Genomic DNA, 19,527 nt, shown 5'->3' on the forward strand with positions numbered 1-19,527 from the left:
TGTGTAAGGGATAACTCACCTTCCCAGTCCCTATCTGCAGGGCTGGGGGGATACGCCCCTTACCCACCTATCCCTGTGTAAGGGGTAACTCACTCCCCCTGTCCCTATCTGCAGTGCTGGGGGGATACGCCCCTTACCCACCTATCCCTGTGTAAGGGGTAACTCACTATCCCCATCCCTATCTGCAGGGCTGGGAGGATACGCCCCTTACCCACCTATCCCTTGTTGAGGGATAACTCGCTTCCCCCAGTCCCTATCTGCAGGGCTGGGAGGATACGCCCCTTACCCACCTATCCCTTGTTAAGGGATAACTCACTCTCCTAGTCCCTATCTGCAGGGCTGGGGGGATACGCCTCTTACCCACCTACCCCTGTGTAAGGGATAACTCACCTTCCCAGTCCCTATCTGCAGGGCTGGGGGGATACGCCCCTTACCCACCTATCCCTGTGTAAGGGGTAACTCACTCCCCCTGTCCCTATCTGCAGTGCTGGGGGGATACGCCCCTTACCCACCTATCCCTGTGTAAGGGGTAACTCACTATCCCCGTCCCTATCTGCAGGGCTGGGAGGATACGCCCCTTACCCACCTATCCCTTGTTGAGGGATAACTCGCTTCCCCCAGTCCCTATCTGCAGGGCTGGGAGGATACGCCTCTTACCCACCTATCCCTGTGTAAGGGATAACTCACTCTCCCAGTCCCTATCTGCAGGGCTGGGAGGATACGCCTCTTACCCACCTACCCCTGTGTAAGGGGTAACTCACTCTCCCAGTCCCTATCTGCAGGGCTGGGAGGATACACCCCTTACCCACATATCCCTATGTAAGGGATAACTCACTCTCCCAGTCCCTATCTGCAGGGCTGGGAGGATACGCCCCTTACCCACCTATCCCTGTGTAAGGGGTAACTGACCTCCCCGGTCCCTATCTGCAGGGCTGGGGGGATACGCCCCTTACCCACCTATCCCTGTGTAAGGGGTAACTCACCTCCCCGGTCCCTATCTGCAGGGCTGGGGGGATACGCCCCTTACCCACCTATCCCTGTGTAAGGGATAACTCACTCTCCCAGCCCCTATCTGCAGGGCTGGGAGGATACGCCCCTTACCCACCTATCCCCCTGTAAGGGCTGACTCGCATCCCCCGTCCCTCTCTTGGGGCTGGGTGGGTCGGCCTCTTACCAGACTCTGACCCAAAGTCCAAAGAGGTACCTGTTATCAGGGGCTCGTTCCCTCAGTCTGGGTTGGTGTCCGTGGGTGGGGTGGCACTCTCTAGCGGAATCCAGAGACTGCTGTGTCCTGGAATAGAGGGGCTGGTTCCCTGGGATCTCTCTGGCAGCACACACCTCCTGGAGTAGAGGGGCTGGTTCCCTGGGATCTCTCTGGCAGCACACACCTCCTGGAATAGAGGGGCTGGTTCCCTGGGATCTCTCTGGCAGCACACACCTCCTGGAATAGAGGGGCTGGTTCCCTGGGATCTCTCTGGCAGCACACACCTCCTGGAATAGAGGGGCTGGTTCCCTGGGATCTCTCTGGCAGCACACACCTCCTGGAATAGAGGGGCTGGTTCCCTGGGATCTCTCTGGCAGCACACACCTCCTGGAATAGAGGGGCTGGTTCCCTGGGATCTCTCTGGCAGCACACACCTCCTGGAGTAGAGGGGCTGGTTCCCTGGGATCTCTCTGGCAGCACACACCTCCTGGAATAGAGGGGCTGGTTCCCTGGGATCTCTCTGGCAGCACACACCTCCTGGAATAGAGGGGCTGGTTCCCTGGGATCTCTCTGGCAGCACACACCTCCTGGAATAGAGGGGCTGGTTCCCTGGGATCTCTCTGGCAGCACACACCTCCTGGAATAGAGGGGCTGGTTCCCTGGGATCTCTCTGGCAGCACACACCTCCTGGAGTAGAGGGGCTGGTTCCCTGGGATCTCTCTGGCAGCACACACCTCCTGGAGTAGAGGGGCTGCTTCCCTGGGATCTCTCTCTGGCAGCACACACCTCCTGGAATAGAGGGGCTGGTTCCCTGGGATCTCTCTGGCAGCACACACCTCCTGGAGTAGAGGGGCTGGTTCCCTGGGATCTCTCTGGCAGCACACACCTCCTGGAGTAGAGGGGCTGGTTCCCTGGGATCTCTCTGGCAGCACACACCTCCTGGAGTAGAGGGGCTGGTTCCCTGGGATCTCTCTGGCAGCACACACCTCCTGGAATAGAGGGGCTGGTTCCCTGGGATCTCTCTGGCAGCACACACCTCCTGGAGTAGAGGGGCTGGTTCCCTGGGATCTCTCTGGCAGCACACACCTCCTGGAGTAGAGGGGCTGGTTCCCTGGGATCTCTCTGGCAGCACACACCTCCTGGAGTAGAGGGGCTGCTTCCCTGGGATCTCTCTGGCAGCACACACCTCCTGGAGTAGAGGGGCTGGTTCCCTGGGATCTCTCTGGCAGCACACACCTCCTGGAATAGAGGGGCTGGTTCCCTGGGATCTCTCTGGCAGCACACACCTCCTGGAATAGAGGGGCTGGTTCCCTGGGATCTCTCTGGCAGCACACACCTCCTGGAGTAGAGGGGCTGGTTCCCTGGGATCTCTCTGGCAGCACACACCTCCTGGAGTAGAGGGGCTGGTTCCCTGGGATCTCTCTGGCAGCACACACCTCCTGGAGTAGAGGGGCTGGTTCCCTGGGATCTCTCTGGCAGCACACACCTCCTGGAGTAGAGGGGCTGGTTCCCTGGGATCTCTCTGGCAGCACACACCTCCTGGAATAGAGGGGCTGGTTCCCTGGGATCTCTCTGGCAGCACACACCTCCTGGAGTAGAGGGGCTGGTTCCCTGGGATCTCTCTGGCAGCACACACCTCCTGGAGTAGAGGGGCTGGTTCCCTGGGATCTCTCTGGCAGCACACACCTCCTGGAGTAGAGGGGCTGCTTCCCTGGGATCTCTCTGGCAGCACACACCTCCTGGAGTAGAGGGGCTGGTTCCCTGGGATCTCTCTGGCAGCACACACCTCCTGGAATAGAGGGGCTGGTTCCCTGGGATCTCTCTGGCAGCACACACCTCCTGGAATAGAGGGGCTGGTTCCCTGGGATCTCTCTGGCAGCACACACCTCCTGGAGTAGAGGGGCTGGTTCCCTGGGATCTCTCTGGCAGCACACACCTCCTGGAGTAGAGGGGCTGGTTCCCTGGGATCTCTCTGGCAGCACACACCTCCTGGAGTAGAGGGGCTGGTTCCCTGGGATCTCTCTGGCAGCACACACCTCCTGGAATAGAGGGGCTGGTTCCCTGGGATCTCTCTGGCAGCACACACCTCCTGGAGTAGAGGGGCTGGTTCCCTGGGATCTCTCTGGCAGCACACACCTCCTGGAGTAGAGGGGCTGGTTCCCTGGGATCTCTCTGGCAGCACACACCTCCTGGAGTAGAGGGGCTGGTTCCCTGGGATCTCTCTGGCAGCACACACCTCCTGGAGTAGAGGGGCTGGTTCCCTGGGATCTATCTGGCAGCACACACCTCCTGGAATAGAGGGGCTGGTTCCCTGGGATCTCTCTGGCAGCACACACCTCCTGGAGTAGAGGGGCTGGTTCCCTGGGATCTCTCTGGCAGCACACACCTCCTGGAATAGAGGGGCTGGTTCCCTGGGATCTCTCTGGCAGCACACACCTCCTGGAGTAGAGGGGCTGGTTCCCTGGGATCTCTCTGGCAGCACACACCTCCTGGAATAGAGGGGCTGGTTCCCTGGGATCTCTCTGGCAGCACACACCTCCTGGAGTAGAGTGGCTGGTTCCCTGGGATCTCTCTGGCAGCACACACCTCCTGGAGTAGAGGGGCTGGTTCCCTGGGATCTCTCTGGCAGCACACACCTCCTGGAGTAGAGGGGCTGGTTCCCTGGGATCTCTCTGGCAGCACACACCTCCTGGAATAGAGGGGCTGGTTCCCTGGGATCTCTCTGGCAGCACACACCTCCTGGAATAGAGGGGCTGGTTCCCTGGGATCTCTCTCTGGCAGCACACACCTCCTGGAATAGAGGGGCTGGTTCCCTGGGATCTCTCTGGCAGCACACACCTCCTGGAGTAGAGGGGCTGGTTCCCTGGGATCTCTCTGGCAGCACACACCTCCTGGAATAGAGGGGCTGGTTCCCTGGGATCTCTCTGGCAGCACACACCTCCTGGAGTAGAGGGGCTGGTTCCCTGGGATCTCTCTGGCAGCACACACCTCCTGGAATAGAGGGGCTGGTTCCCTGGGATCTCTCTGGCAGCACACACCTCCTGGAGTAGAGGGGCTGGTTCCCTGGGATCTCTCTGGCAGCACACACCTCCTGGAGTAGAGGGGCTGCTTCCCTGGGATCTCTCTCTGGCAGCACACACCTCCTGGAGTAGAGGGGCTGGTTCCCTGGGATCTCTCTGGCAGCACACACCTCCTGGAGTAGAGGGGCTGGTTCCCTGGGATCTCTCTGGCAGCACACACCTCCTGGAATAGAGGGGCTGGTTCCCTGGGATCTCTCTGGCAGCACACACCTCCTGGAGTAGAGGGGCTGGTTCCCTGGGATCTCTCTGGCAGCACACACCTCCTGGAATAGAGGGGCTGGTTCCCTGGGATCTCTCTGGCAGCACACACCTCCTGGAGTAGAGGGGCTGGTTCCCTGGGATCTCTCTGGCAGCACACACCTCCTGGAGTAGAGGGGCTGGTTCCCTGGGATCTCTCTGGCAGCACACACCTCCTGGAATAGAGGGGCTGGTTCCCTGGGATCTCTCTGGCAGCACACACCTCCTGGAGTAGAGGGGCTGGTTCCCTGGGATCTCTCTGGCAGCACACACCTCCTGGAGTAGAGGGGCTGGTTCCCTGGGATCTCTCTGGCAGCACACACCTCCTAGAATAGAGGGGCTGGTTCCCTGGGATCTCTCTGGCAGCACACACCTCCTGGAATAGAGGGGCTGGTTCCCTGGGATCTCTCTCTGGCAGCACACACCTCCTGGAGTAGAGGGGCTGGTTCCCTGGGATCTCTCTGGCAGCACACACCTCCTGGAATAGAGGGGCTGGTTCCCTGGGATCTCTCTGGCAGCACACACCTCCTGGAATAGAGGGGCTGGTTCCCTGGGATCTCTCTGGCAGCACACACCTCCTGGAATAGAGGGGCTGGTTCCCTGGGATCTCTCTGGCAGCACACACCTCCTGGAGTAGAGGGGCTGGTTCCCTGGGATCTCTCTGGCAGCACACACCTCCTGGAGTAGAGTGGCTGGTTCCCTGGGATCTCTCTGGCAGCACACACCTCCTGGAATAGAGGGGCTGGTTCCCTGGGATCTCTCTGGCAGCACACACCTCCTGGAATAGAGGGGCTGGTTCCCTGGGATCTCTCTGGCAGCACACACCTCCTGGAATAGAGGGGCTGGTTCCCTGGGATCTCTCTGGCAGCACACACCTCCTGGAGTAGAGGGGCTGGTTCCCTGGGATCTCTCTGGCAGCACACACCTCCTGGAGTAGAGGGGCTGGTTCCCTGGGATCTCTCTGGCAGCACACACCTCCTGGAGTAGAGGGGCTGGTTCCCTGGGATCTCTCTGGCAGCACACACCTCCTGGAATAGAGGGGCTGGTTCCCTGGGATCTCTCTGGCAGCACACACCTCCTGGAGTAGAGGGGCTGGTTCCCTGGGATCTCTCTGGCAGCACACACCTCCTGGAGTAGAGGGGCTGGTTCCCTGGGATCTCTCTGGCAGCACACACCTCCTGGAGTAGAGGGGCTGGTTCCCTGGGATCTCTGGCAGCACACACCTCCTGGAGTAGAGGGGCTGGTTCCCTGGGATCTCTCTGGCAGCACACACCTCCTTAGTGCTAGAGAGATCCCCTGCAGATTAAGCAGGAGCTTTTCTACCTGTCTGATGAGCCAGGTGGAGACTGGTTAATTGTCTCTAGTTGCAATTAACCAGCTCCCTGCTGGATTCCTCGGCCATATACAGGCTTCCTATTTAGACCGGTTAAGGCCTTGTCACAGTCAGTGAGTTAGATGCACAACGTTTCCACCCCAAAGACCTTCCTCAGGGCAAACACTTTTATTTTAAGGGAAAATGCGTGACAATCTCGCAGACGCAATGCATGCTGGGAATGCAGTTACCAAGCAACAGGTAAACAAATCAGAGACAGAGTGCAAAATCCTTATACCCATTAAAAATACAATGGGTGCTGAGTAATTGCAATATTGAAAAAATATATAATAAAGTATTAATATATTGAGGATATTCTAACTATATATATATATATATATATATATATATATATATATATATATATATATATATATATATATATATATATATATATATATATATATATATATATATATATATATATATATATATATATATTTATATATATATATATATATATATATTAATATGTAGAGGTATCAGTACCGTGTTAGCCGAGCTTCAATAATTCCTTGCTTCATTCATTGTAACATCGCCGGAAGAAGAGATCAGTGTATCTCGAAAGCTCGCACAAATAAAAGCATTTCGTTAGCCACAGAACGGTATCATCTATTTATTTTTTGATTATATATTAATATATATATATTAATATAATGATAATTGATTCAGCTAGCGCTCTTGCCTTGGTATGCAGAATAGGCGCCCTGTTGGTGAAAAACCTAGTAAACAGAGTGAAATAATGCTACTATAATAAGCAAAGTTACCCATTGCAGCAGGGAAACCAGCGATGTGCGAGTCCTGAGGAATCCTGAGGAGTCCTGAGCCCCACTGAGGAGTCCTGAGCCCCACTGAGGAGTCCTGAGCCCCACTGAGGAGTCCTGAGCCCCACTGAGGAGTCCTGAGCCCCACTGAGGAGTCCTGAGCCCCACTGAGGAGTCCTGAGCCCCACTGAGGAGTCCTGAGCCCCACTGAGGAGTCCTGAGCCCCACTGAGGAGTCCTGAGCCCCACTGAGGAGTCCTGAGCCCCACTGAGGAGTCCTGAGCCCCACTGAGGAGTCCTGAGCCCCACTGAGGAGTCCTGAGCCCCACTGAGGAGTCCTGAGCCGGGATTCCTGAGGCCTGAGGACTCGCACATCGCTGGTTTCCCTGCTGCAATGGGTAACTTTGCTTATTATAGTAGCATTATTTCACTCTGTTTACTAGGTTTTTCACCAACAGGGCGCCTATTCTGCACATAGGGATTTTCCATGGGCAAACCACCAGGACATACCCGTTTCGGATAAGGATTGGATTATGGACTGGACACTAAGGCTCTTGGACATTGAGCAGGTTTTGCATTAAAGATTATCATGTTTTGCCTTTTAGGTGGTTAATGCCCCATTTATCAGTAATGTCATTAGAAGCCACACCCAGGCTACATATTATGTATCCATTGCAATGGTCTTGTGACGCTTCTGCCACAGCTTTATGCCAGGGCAGTTTATATTGGCCACGTGCCGGGGCCACGGAAACAGCCACTGATTTGATACTAGGTCCACGAGTGACCAACAGCCTTCCACATCGTGATTTTAACATTTATATTTATATTTTTGCACTTAGCATGTTGGAATATTGATTTTTGTATGACAGTGCATGTCTGACCTTGGCCTCATATGCAATTTGTGGTTGGGGCTTTTTTCTGTTTGCCACACAAGTGACACTGCAGCAATGTGAATAGGGACCACAGTTCAGCTCTATGGCTTCTGCCACACACATACATGTGGAGCCTACACACACCACTTTAGGCTTGGGAGCCACTGTGTGAACTTTAATCCCCCTGCAGTGGCTTCCACTATATTTCCTATTGATCTACTAAGTACACCTTGTACTGAGCGCTCACATTGAGGTTACCCCAGGTCAGCACTGCATCTGTACCCCTTGTACTGAGCGCTCACACTGAGGTTACCCCAGGTCAGCACTGCATCTGTACACCTTGTACTGAGCGCTCACACTGAGGTTACCCCAGGTCAGCACTGCATTTGTACCCTTTGTACTGGTGTGTGTGTGTGTGTGTGTGTGTTGCTATGAGAGAAATGATGAGGGGCTTGAGTGTCTGTCTCATACCGGTGACTTACAGTTCACTTCCAGGATCATCTCATTCATGGAAAACCTCTTCTTTGTGTCCTATCCGGAGCATTTCATAGTGTGCTAGGCTGCTTCATAAGGGATCCCTGATGAAGCAGTGACTCACTGTGAAATGCGTTAGGAAACAAGGGGATCCCTGATGAAGCAGTGACTCACTGTGAAATGCGTTGGGAAACAAGGGGATCCCTGATGAAGCAGTGACTCACTGTGAAATGCGTTAGGAAACAAGGGGATCCCTGATGAAGCAGTCACTCACTGTGAAACGCATTGGATAGAAAACAAGGGGATCCCTGATGAAGCAGTGACTCACTGTGAAACGCATTGGATAGAAAACAAGGGGATCCCTGATGAAGCAGTGACTCACTGTGAAACGCATTGGATAGAAAACAAGGGGATCCCTGATGAAGCAGTGACTCACTGTGAAACGCATTGGATAGGAAACAAGGGGATCCCTGATGATTCATATAGAGCAATTTAGACGGTGAATCAGAGAGAGATAATAACTAATAATCAGGGAAGTAACACTTTATGGGGGTGGTGGGAGAGACATAAATATTGTAAACATGTTGGTGACCATCGTTGACACCTGGAGAGAAGGGAAGAAACACAATTAATTCATTGTGAATATGGTAAAAATAAATCCGACTGCTGGGATCCCAGATTCCACTCTTATGAGGTTTAATACAAGTTACAGTTGGAAACACCCAGAGAAAATATTACGGTTGTCAATCTACTTTATAAGACATCACATTGAACTCCGTTTCACAATAGGTAATTTTGGGGGGGAGCTGCACCTTTAAACTGCAAGTCACCAAATAGTAGGTAGCAGACCGAGATCAAACCCAAAAGGGAGCCATGTCTGTTTCTGAATGGGTCTGCTGGCTCTATACTTCTGTAACCTGTACTTGGCTGTTCGAGGGCAAACTTTTCCCTCCTGTTCTACCCACCTTTAACCATGTTAAATGGTAAACTTGCTTCACTATGATATATAATGTGCCCACCACAAAGACATGTTAACAATTATTGTATGCCCATCACATGACATATTCCATATGTAACCCCACCATGGTTTGACTAATGTAGAGCCCCCTAGATAAGGGCGCTTTATAAGTATATGCCTGTGTAGGGAACGGTCACTGTTCAGGCCTATCTGTATTACAGCTTTGGTTATGGGATACACTGGTGTGTCACCTTCTGATCTGTCTCCCACACAGGCCAAGAATCCACAAGGTCAGCGGGAGGTCACCGATCCCTTTAACAAGCTTTGCGGACCTGAATATAACTTGGCTAGGTGCCCCCAGCGGCACCAGCGCTCACATCAGCACCGGCCGAGGCTTACAGCAGGGGAGGACCATTCATCACTAAGGGACCACCCCGAGCTGGTGTGGGACCCCAGGAGCAGGTTAGAGAGGACCACGGAGGCTTTCCGCCAGGCAATGAGACAAAACCAAACCGACAATCTCTCTGCTGCTGATTGTGGCCCTGGGTTGGGATGGAAAAGGGCACACGATGAGTGTCAGACTTCTCAAACATGTACACACTATGGTCACCAGCATAATGCCAGGCACACTATCAGCCCAAAGCAGTGGGTGCTGAGTGAGCGAAAGCCTCCCGTCAACTACCAGAGCTACCCTTTGCAAGAGATGTTCCCAGGGCAGGTCACACTGGCAGGGCACAGGCACAGGGCTGGAGAAAACCAGACTTCATTTGATGTTCTCAGCAGTATCTGGAGCTGTAATACTCACAAGTCACCTGGTTCCAAAATCTCTGTTCACCAAAGTCACTGCTTGAACGTATCCCCTCAGGAGGCTATGCCATGTTACAGGGAGCTAAGTGCACAAAGAGAGCACTCAAAGGGCAGCCTTCAGAATTACCCCAGCTATTACCCCAGCTTCCCACCTGGGGAGGGCTTTCAGGATGTGGCAGATGCCTCACACGTGGAATCTTTGGAGCTCAGGGATGTAAAGACTGTGCAGAGGCAGCGGGCTCAAAGCTTTGGGTCAGAGACCATATTCCATCATGCGGTACTTCCACCAACCTCCTCTAGATGGAAGGGTGTCCATGAGCACAACCATGGTGCGCTGTGGAGCCCAATATCTGCTCTAACAAGGGACCCTGTGCCCACGGGCGGCATGGAGAATTTGTGGGGCAAAGGATGGCACAGCAATAAGGACTGGTCTTGTGTAGCTGTACACTCGGACCTGCACGGTCACCGAGGCCAGTTGCCCATCTCGATGTTTCCCCCTTCAGAATCCCTGGACCTGGAAGACTCATTTCACACTCTTCCCTCCGGAGGATCATACAGGCGAACACTGTTAAATAGGTCGAGCCCCGACACCTGGGTATTCCCAAGAATGAAACTTTATTAGCAATATTGCACAATCTCCGAGACCCCCAGAGACTGGGGGCTGCCCGAGACCCCCAGAGACTGGGGGCTGCCCGAGACCCCCAGAGACTGGCGGCTGCCCGAGACCCCCAGAGACTGGGGGCTGCAGTACTCCAAGGTACAAGTGTTCCCCATTCTTGAGATATGTAACAATTCTTACCCGGGTCAGCCTTACTATAACGGCTCATTAAAGAGCGGTGACATCGCGAGACGATGTAGGACTAGCTGTGTTTATACCTGACAAGCCCATAACAAGAAAAGCCTTTCTATTACTAGGACAAAGACGCAATTGTCCCCTTGGTGCATGCCAACGTGTCCTCACCCTGCCTGTGTTCCTCTGTCAGTGTCACATTGTATTGTTTGTTTATAAATGCTATCCACAAAACTGTGTCCTCAATGTTTCACTCCACAGCAGACAACATGCACAGGGGGGAGGCAGCACCGCTGCTAGGGCTGACTTACAGGTCACATATCCCACTATCCAACATGCACAGGGGGGAGGCAGCACCGCTGCTAGGGCTGACTTACAGGTCAGATATCCCACTATCCAACATGCACAGGGGGGAGGCAGCACCGCTGCTAGGGCTGACTTACAGGTCAGATATCTCACTATCCAACATGCACAGGAGGGAGGCAGCACCGCTGCTAGGGCTGACTTACAGGTCAGATATCCCACTATCCAACATGCACAGGGGGGAGGCAGCACCGCTGCTAGGGCTGACTTACAGGTCAGATATCCCACTATCCAACATGCACAGGGGGGAGGCAGCACCGCTGCTAGGGCTGACTTACAGGTCACATATCCCACTATCCAACATGCACAGGGGGGAGGCAGCACCGCTGCTAGGGCTGACTTACAGGTCAGATATCCCACTATCCAACATGCACAGGGGGGAGGCAGCACCGCTGCTAGGGCTGACTTACAGGTCAGATATCTCACTATCCAACATGCACAGGGGGGAGGCAGCACCGCTGCTAGGGCTGACTTACAGGTCAGATATCCCACTATCCAACATGCACAGGGGGGAGGCAGCACCGCTGCTAGGGCTGACTTACAGGTCAGATATCTCACTATCCAACATGCACAGGGGGGAGGCAGCACCGCTGCTAGGGCTGACTTACAGGTCATATATCCCACTATCCAACATGCACAGGGGGGAGGCAGCACCGCTGCTAGGGCTGACTTACAGGTCAGATATCTCACTATCCAACATGCACAGGGGGGAGGCAGCACCGCTGCTAGGGCTGACTTACAGGTCACATATCCCACTATCCAACATGCACAGGGGGGAGGCAGCACCGCTGCTAGGGCTGACTTACAGGTCATATATCCCACTATCCAACATGCACAGGAGGAGGCAGCACCGCTGCTAGGGCTGACTTACAGGTCACATATCCCACTATCCAACATGCACAGGAGGGAGGCAGCACCGCTGCTAGGGCTGACTTACAGGTCAGATATCTCACTATCCAACATGCACAGGGGGGAGGCAGCACCGCTGCTAGGGCTGACTTACAGGTCAGATATCCCACTATCCAACATGCACAGGGGGGAGGCAGCACCGCTGCTAGGGCTGACTTACAGGTCACATATCCCACTATCCAACATGCACAGGGGGGAGGCAGCACCGCTGCTAGGGCTGACTTACAGGTCACATATCCCACTATCCAACATGCACAGGGGGGAGGCAGCACCGCTGCTAGGGCTGACTTACAGCTCAGATATCTCACTATCCAACATGCACAGGGGGGAGGCAGCACCGCTGCTAGGGCTGACTTACAGGTCACATATCCCACTATCCAACATGCACAGGGGGGAGGCAGCACCGCTGCTAGGGCTGACTTACAGGTCAGATATCTCACTATCCAACATGCACAGGAGGGAGACAGCACCGCTGCTAGGGCTGACTTACAGGTCACATATCCCACTATCCAACATGCAGAGGGGGGAGGCAGCACCGCTGCTAGGGCTGACTTACAGGTCACATATCCCACTATCCAACATGCACAGGGGGGAGGCAGCACCGCTGCTAGGGCTGACTTACAGGTCAGATATCTCACTATCCAACATGCACAGGGGGGAGGCAGCACCGCTACTAGGGCTGACTTACAGGTCAGATATCCCACTATCCAACATGCACAGGGGGGAGGCAGCACCGCTGCTAGGGCTGACTTACAGGTCAGATATCTCACTATCCAACATGCACAGGGGGGAGGCAGCACCGCTGCTAGGGCTGACTTACAGGTCACATATCTCACTATCCAACATGCACAGGGGGGAGGCAGCACCGCTGCTAGGGCTGACTTACAGGTCAGATATCCCACTATCCAACATGCACAGGGGGGAGGCAGCACCGCTGCTAGGGCTGACTTACAGGTCAGATATCTCCCTATCCAACATGCACAGGGGGGAGGCAGCACCGCTGCTAGGGCTGACTTACAGGTCAGATATCTCACTATCCAACATGCACAGGGGGGAGGCAGCACCGCTGCTAGGGCTGACTTACAGGTCAGATATCTCACTATCCAACATGCACAGGGGGGAGGCAGCACTGCTGCTAGGGCTGACTTACAGGTCATATATCTCACTATCCAACATGCACAGGGGGGAGGCAGCACCGCTGCTAGGGCTGACTTACAGGTCATATATCTCACTATCCAACATGCACAAGGGGGAGGCAGCACCGCTGCTAGGGCTGACTTACAGGTCATATATCTCACTATCCAACATGCACAGGGGGGAGGCAGCACCGCTGCTAGGGCTGACTTACAGGTCATATATCTCACTATCCAACATGCACAAGGGGGAGGCAGCACCGCTGCTAGGGCTGACTTACAGGTCATATATCTCACTATCCAACATGCACAGGGGGGAGGCAGCACCGCTGCTAGGGCTGACCTACAGGTCAGATATCTCACTATCCAACATGCACAGGGGGGAGGCAGCACCGCTGCTAGGGCTGACTTACAGGTCATATATCTCACTATCCAACATGCACAGGAGGGAGGCAGCACCGCTGCTAGGGCTGACTTACAGGTCATATATCTCACTATCCAACATGCACAGGGGGGAGGCAGCACCGCTGCTAGGGCTGACTTACAGGTCAGATATCTCACTATCCAACATGCACAGGGGGGAGGCAGCACCGCTGCTAGGGCTGACTTACAGGTCAGATATCTCACTATCCAACATGCACAGGGGGGAGGCAGCACCGCTGCTAGGGCTGACTTACAGGTCACATATCCCACTATCCAACATGCACAGGGGGGAGGCAGCACCGCTGCTAGGGCTGACTTACAGGTCAGATATCCCACTATCCAACATGCACAGGGGGGAGGCAGCACCGCTGCTAGGGCTGACTTACAGGTCAGATATCTCACTATCCAACATGCACAGGGGGGAGGCAGCACCGCTGCTAGGGCTGACTTACAGGTCACATATCTCACTATCCAACATGCACAGGGGGGAGGCAGCACCGCTGCTAGGGCTGACTTACAGGTCAGATATCCCACTATCCAACATGCACAGGGGGGAGGCAGCACCGCTGCTAGGGCTGACTTACAGGTCAGATATCTCACTATCCAACATGCACAGGGGGGAGGCAGCACCGCTGCTAGGGCTGACTTACAGGTCAGATATCTCCCTATCCAACATGCACAGGGGGGAGGCAGCACCGCTGCTAGGGCTGACTTACAGGTCAGATATCTCACTATCCAACATGCACAGGGGGGAGGCAGCACCGCTGCTAGGGCTGACTTACAGGTCAGATATCTCACTATCCAACATGCACAGGGGGGAGGCAGCACTGCTGCTAGGGCTGACTTACAGGTCATATATCTCACTATCCAACATGCACAGGGGGGAGGCAGCACCGCTGCTAGGGCTGACTTACAGGTCATATATCTCACTATCCAACATGCACAAGGGGGAGGCAGCACCGCTGCTAGGGCTGACTTACAGGTCATATATCTCACTATCCAACATGCACAGGGGGGAGGCAGCACCGCTGCTAGGGCTGACTTACAGGTCAGATATCCCACTATCCAACATGCACAGGAGGGAGGCAGCACCGCTGCTAGGGCTGACTTACAGGTCAGATATCTCACTATCCAACATGCACAGGGGGGAGGCAGCACCGCTGCTAGGGCTGACTTACAGGTCATATATCTCACTATCCAACATGCACAGGAGGGAGGCAGCACCGCTGCTAGGGCTGACTTACAGGTCATATATCTCACTATCCAACATGCACAGGGGGGAGGCAGCACCGCTGCTAGGGCTGACTTACAGGTCAGATATCTCACTATCCAACATGCACAGGGGGGAGGCAGCACCGCTGCTAGGGCTGACTTACAGGTCAGATATCTCACTATCCAACATGCACAGGGGGGAGGCAGCACCGCTGCTAGGGCTGACTTACAGGTCACATATCCCACTATCCAACATGCACAGGGGGGAGGCAGCACGGCTGCTAGGGCTGACTTACAGGTCACATATCCCACTATCCAACATGCACAGGGGGGAGGCAGCACCGCTGCTAGGGCTGACTTACAGCTCAGATATCTCACTATCCAACATGCACAGGGGGGAGGCAGCACCGCTGCTAGGGCTGACTTACAGGTCACATATCCCACTATCCAACATGCACAGGGGGGAGGCAGCACGGCTGCTAGGGCTGACTTACAGGTCAGATATCTCACTATCCAACATGCAGAGGGGGGAGGCAGCACCGCTGCTAGGGCTGACTTACAGGTCACATATCCCACTATCCAACATGCACAGGGGGGAGGCAGCACCGCTGCTAGGGCTGACTTACAGCTCAGATATCTCACTATCCAACATGCACAGGGGGGAGGCAGCACCGCTGCTAGGGCTGACTTACAGGTCAGATATCCCACTATCCAACATGCACAGGGGGGAGGCAGCACCGCTGCTAGGGCTGACTTACAGGTCAGATATCCCACTATCCAACATGCACAGGGGGGAGGCAGCACCGCTGCTAGGGCTGACTTACAGGTCAGATATCTCACTATCCAACATGCACAGGGGGGAGGCAGCACCGCTGCTAGGGCTGACTTACAGGTCAGATATCCCACTATCCAACATGCACAGGAGGGAGGCAGCACCGCTGCTAGGGCTGACTTACAGGTCATATATCCCACTATCCAACATGCACAGGAGGAGGCAGCACCGCTGCTAGGGCTGACTTACAGCTCAGATATCTCACTATCCAACATGCACAGGGGGGAGGCAGCACCGCTGCTAGGGCTGACTTACAGGTCAGATATCCCACTATCCAACATGCACAGGAGGGAGGCAGCACCGCTGCTAGGGCTGACTTACAGGTCAGATATCCCACTATCCAACATGCAGAGGGGGGAGGCAGCACCGCTGCTAGGGCTGACTTACAGGTCATATATCTCACTATCCAACATGCACAGGGGGGAGGCAGCACCGCTGCTAGGGCTGACTTACAGGTCAGATATCCCACTATCCATCATGCACAGGGGGGAGGCAGCACCGCTGCTAGGGCTGACTTACAGGTCACATATCCCACTATCCAACATGCACAGGGGGGAGGCAGCACCGCTGCTAGGGCTGACTTACAGGTCAGATATCCCACTATCCAACATGCACAGGGGGGAGGCAGCACCGCTGCTAGGGCTGACTTACAGGTCACATATCCCACTATCCAACATGCACAGGGGGGAGGCAGCACCGCTGCTAGGGCTGACTTACAGGTCACATATCCCACTATCCAACATGCACAGGGGGGAGGCAGCACCGCTGCTAGGGCTGACTTACAGGTTAGATATCCCACTATCCAACATGCACAGGAGGGAGGCAGCACCGCTGCTAGGGCTGACTTACAGGTCAGATATCCCACTATCCAACATGCACAGGGGGGAGGCAGCACCGCTGCTAGGGCTGACTTACAGGTCACATATCCCACTATCCAACATGCACAGGGGGGAGGCAGCACCGCTGCTAGGGCTGACTTACAGGTCAGATATCCCACTATCCAACATGCACAGGGGGGAGGCAGCACCGCTGCTAGGGCTGACTTACAGGTCAGATATCTCACTATCCAACATGCACAGGAGGGAGGCAGCACCGCTGCTAGGGCTGACTTACAGGTCAGATATCTCACTATCCAACATGCACAGGGGGGAGGCAGCACCGCTGCTAGGGCTGACTTACAGGTCAGATATCCCACTATCCAACATGCACAGGGGGGAGGCAGCACCGCTGCTAGGGCTGACTTACAGGTCAGATATCCCACTATCCAACATGCACAGGGGGGAGGCAGCACCGCTGCTAGGGCTGACTTACAGGTCACATATCTCACTATCCAACATGCACAGGGGGGAGGCAGCACCGCTGCTAGGGCTGACTTACAGGTCAGATATCCCACTATCCAACATGCACAGGGGGGAGGCAGCACGGCTGCTAGGGCTGACTTACAGGTCATATATCCCACTATCCAACATGCACAGGAGGAGGCAGCACCGCTGCTAGGGCTGACTTACAGGTCATATATCCCACTATCCAACATGCACAGGGGGGAGGCAGCACCGCTGCTAGGGCTGACTTACAGGTCAGATATCTCACTATCCAACATGCACAGGGGGGAGGCAGCACCGCTGCTAGGGCTGACTTACAGGTCAGATATCTCACTATCCAACATGCACAGGGGGGAGGCAGCACCGCTGCTAGGGCTGACTTACAGGTCACATATCCCACTATCCAACATGCACAGGAGGAGGCAGCACCGCTGCTAGGGCTGACTTACAGGTCAGATATCTCACTATCCAACATGCACAGGGGGGAGACAGCACCGCTGCTAGGGCTGACTTACAGGTCAGATATCTCACTATCCAACATGCAGAGGGGGGAGGCAGCACCGCTGCTAGGGCTGACTTACAGGTCAGATATCTCACTATCCAACATGCACATGGGGGAGGCAGCACCGCTGCTAGGGCTGACTTACAGGTCACATATCCCACTATCCAACATGCACAGGGGGGAGGCAGCACCGCTGCTAGGGCTGACTTACAGGTCACATATCCCACTATCCAACATGCACAGGGGGGAGGCAGCACCGCTGCTAGGGCTGACTTACAGCTCAGATATTTCACTATCCAACATGCACAGGGGGGAGGCAGCACCGCTGCTAGGGCTGACTTACAGGTCATATATCTCACTATCCAACATGCACAGGGGGGAGGCAGCACCGCTGCTAGGGCTGACTTACAGGTCACATATCCCACTATCCAACATGCACAGGAGGGAGGCAGCACCGCTGCTAGGGCTGACTTACAGGTCATATATCCCACTATCCAACATGCACAGGAGGGAGGCAGCACCGCTGCTAGGGCTGACTTACAGGTCAGATATCCCACTATCCAACATGCACAGGGGGGAGGCAGCACCGCTGCTAGGGCTGACTTACAGGTCAGATATCCCACTATCTATCATGCACAGGGGGGAGGCAGCACCGCTGCTAGGGCTGACTTACAGGTCATATATCTCACTATCCAACATGCAGAGGGGGGAGGCAGCACCGCTGCTAGGGCTGACTTACAGGTCAGATATCCCACTATCCAACATGCACAGGAGGGAGGCAGCACCGCTGCTAGGGCTGACTTACAGGTCATATATCTCACTATCCAACATGCACAGGGGGGAGGCAGCACCGCTGCTAGGGCTGACTTACAGGTCAGATATCCCACTATCCAACATGCACAGGGGGGAGGCAGCACCGCTGCTAGGGCTGACTTACAGGTCAGATATCTCACTATCCAACATGCACAGGGGGGAGGCAGCACCGCTGCTAGGGCTGACTTACAGGTCACATATCTCCCTATCCAACATGCACAGGGGGGAGGCAGCACCGCTGCTAGGGCTGACTTACAGGTTAGATATCCCACTATCCAACATGCACAGGGGGGAGGCAGCACCGCTGCTAGGGCTGACTTACAGGTCAGATATCCCACTATCCAACATGCACAGGAGGGAGGCAGCACCGCTGCTAGGGCTGACTTACAGGTCAGATATCTCCCTATCCAACATGCACAGGGGGGAGGCAGCACCGCTGCTAGGGCTGACTTACAGGTCATATATCTCACTATCCAACATGCACAGGGGGGAGGCAGCACCGCTGCTAGGGCTGACTTACAGGTCAGATATCTCCCTATCCAACATGCACAGGGGGGAGGCAGCACCGCTGCTAGGGCTGACTTACAGGTCATATATCTCACTATCCAACATGCACAGGGGGGAGACAGCACCGCTGCTAGGGCTGACTTACAGGTCAGATATCTCACTATCCAACATGCACAGGGGGGAGGCAGCACCGCTGCTAGGGCTGACTTACAGGTCAGATATCCCACTATCCAACATGCACAGGAGGGAGGCAGCACCGCTGCTAGGGCTGACTTACAGGTCACATATCCCACTATCCAACATGCACAGGGGGGAGACAGCACCGCTGCTAGGGCTGACTTACAGGTCAGATATCTCACTATCCAACATGCACAGGGGGGAGGCAGCACCGCTGCTAGGGCTGACTTACAGGTCATATATCTCACTATCCAACATGCACAGGAGGGAGGCAGCACCGCTGCTAGGGCTGACTTACAGGTCAGATATCCCACTATCCAACATGCACAGGAGGGAGACAGCACCGCTGCTAGGGCTGACTTACAGGTCATATATCTCACTATCCAACATGCACAGGAGGAGGCAGCACCGCTGCTAGGGCTGACTTACAGGTCACATATCCCACTATCCAACATGCACAGGGGGGAGGCAGCACCGCTGCTAGGGCTGACTTACAGGTCACATATCCCACTATCCAACATGCACAGGGGGGAGGCAGCACCGCTGCTAGGGCTGACTTACAGGTCAGATATCTCACTATCCAACATGCACAGGAGGGAGACAGCACCGCTGCTAGGGCTGACTTACAGGTCAGATATCTCACTATCCAACATGCACAGGGGGGAGGCAGCACCGCTGCTAGGGCTGACTTACAGGTCAGATATCCCACTATCCAACATGCACAGGGGGGAGGCAGCACCGCTGCTAGGGCTGACTTACAACTCAGATATCTCACTA

General features: G+C 54.9%; 1 protein-coding gene across 1 annotated transcript in view; it reads left to right on the top strand.

Annotated features, from left to right (window-relative positions):
• Positions 1 to 10,786, top strand: part of LOC142486343 (uncharacterized) — a 39,290-nt gene extending 28,504 nt beyond the window's left edge. Inside the window, exon 4 of the mRNA XM_075584969.1 lies at positions 9,235 to 10,786. Coding sequence (XP_075441084.1) covers positions 9,235 to 10,389 — 1,155 coding nt within the window. The 3' untranslated portion in view covers positions 10,390 to 10,786. The remainder of the gene's footprint in view (positions 1 to 9,234) is intronic.
• The last annotated feature ends 8,741 nt before the right edge of the window (positions 10,787 to 19,527 follow it).

This window comes from Ascaphus truei, unplaced genomic scaffold, assembly GCF_040206685.1.
Source record: "Ascaphus truei isolate aAscTru1 unplaced genomic scaffold, aAscTru1.hap1 HAP1_SCAFFOLD_827, whole genome shotgun sequence".
Classification (NCBI taxonomy): Eukaryota; Metazoa; Chordata; class Amphibia; order Anura; family Ascaphidae; genus Ascaphus; species Ascaphus truei.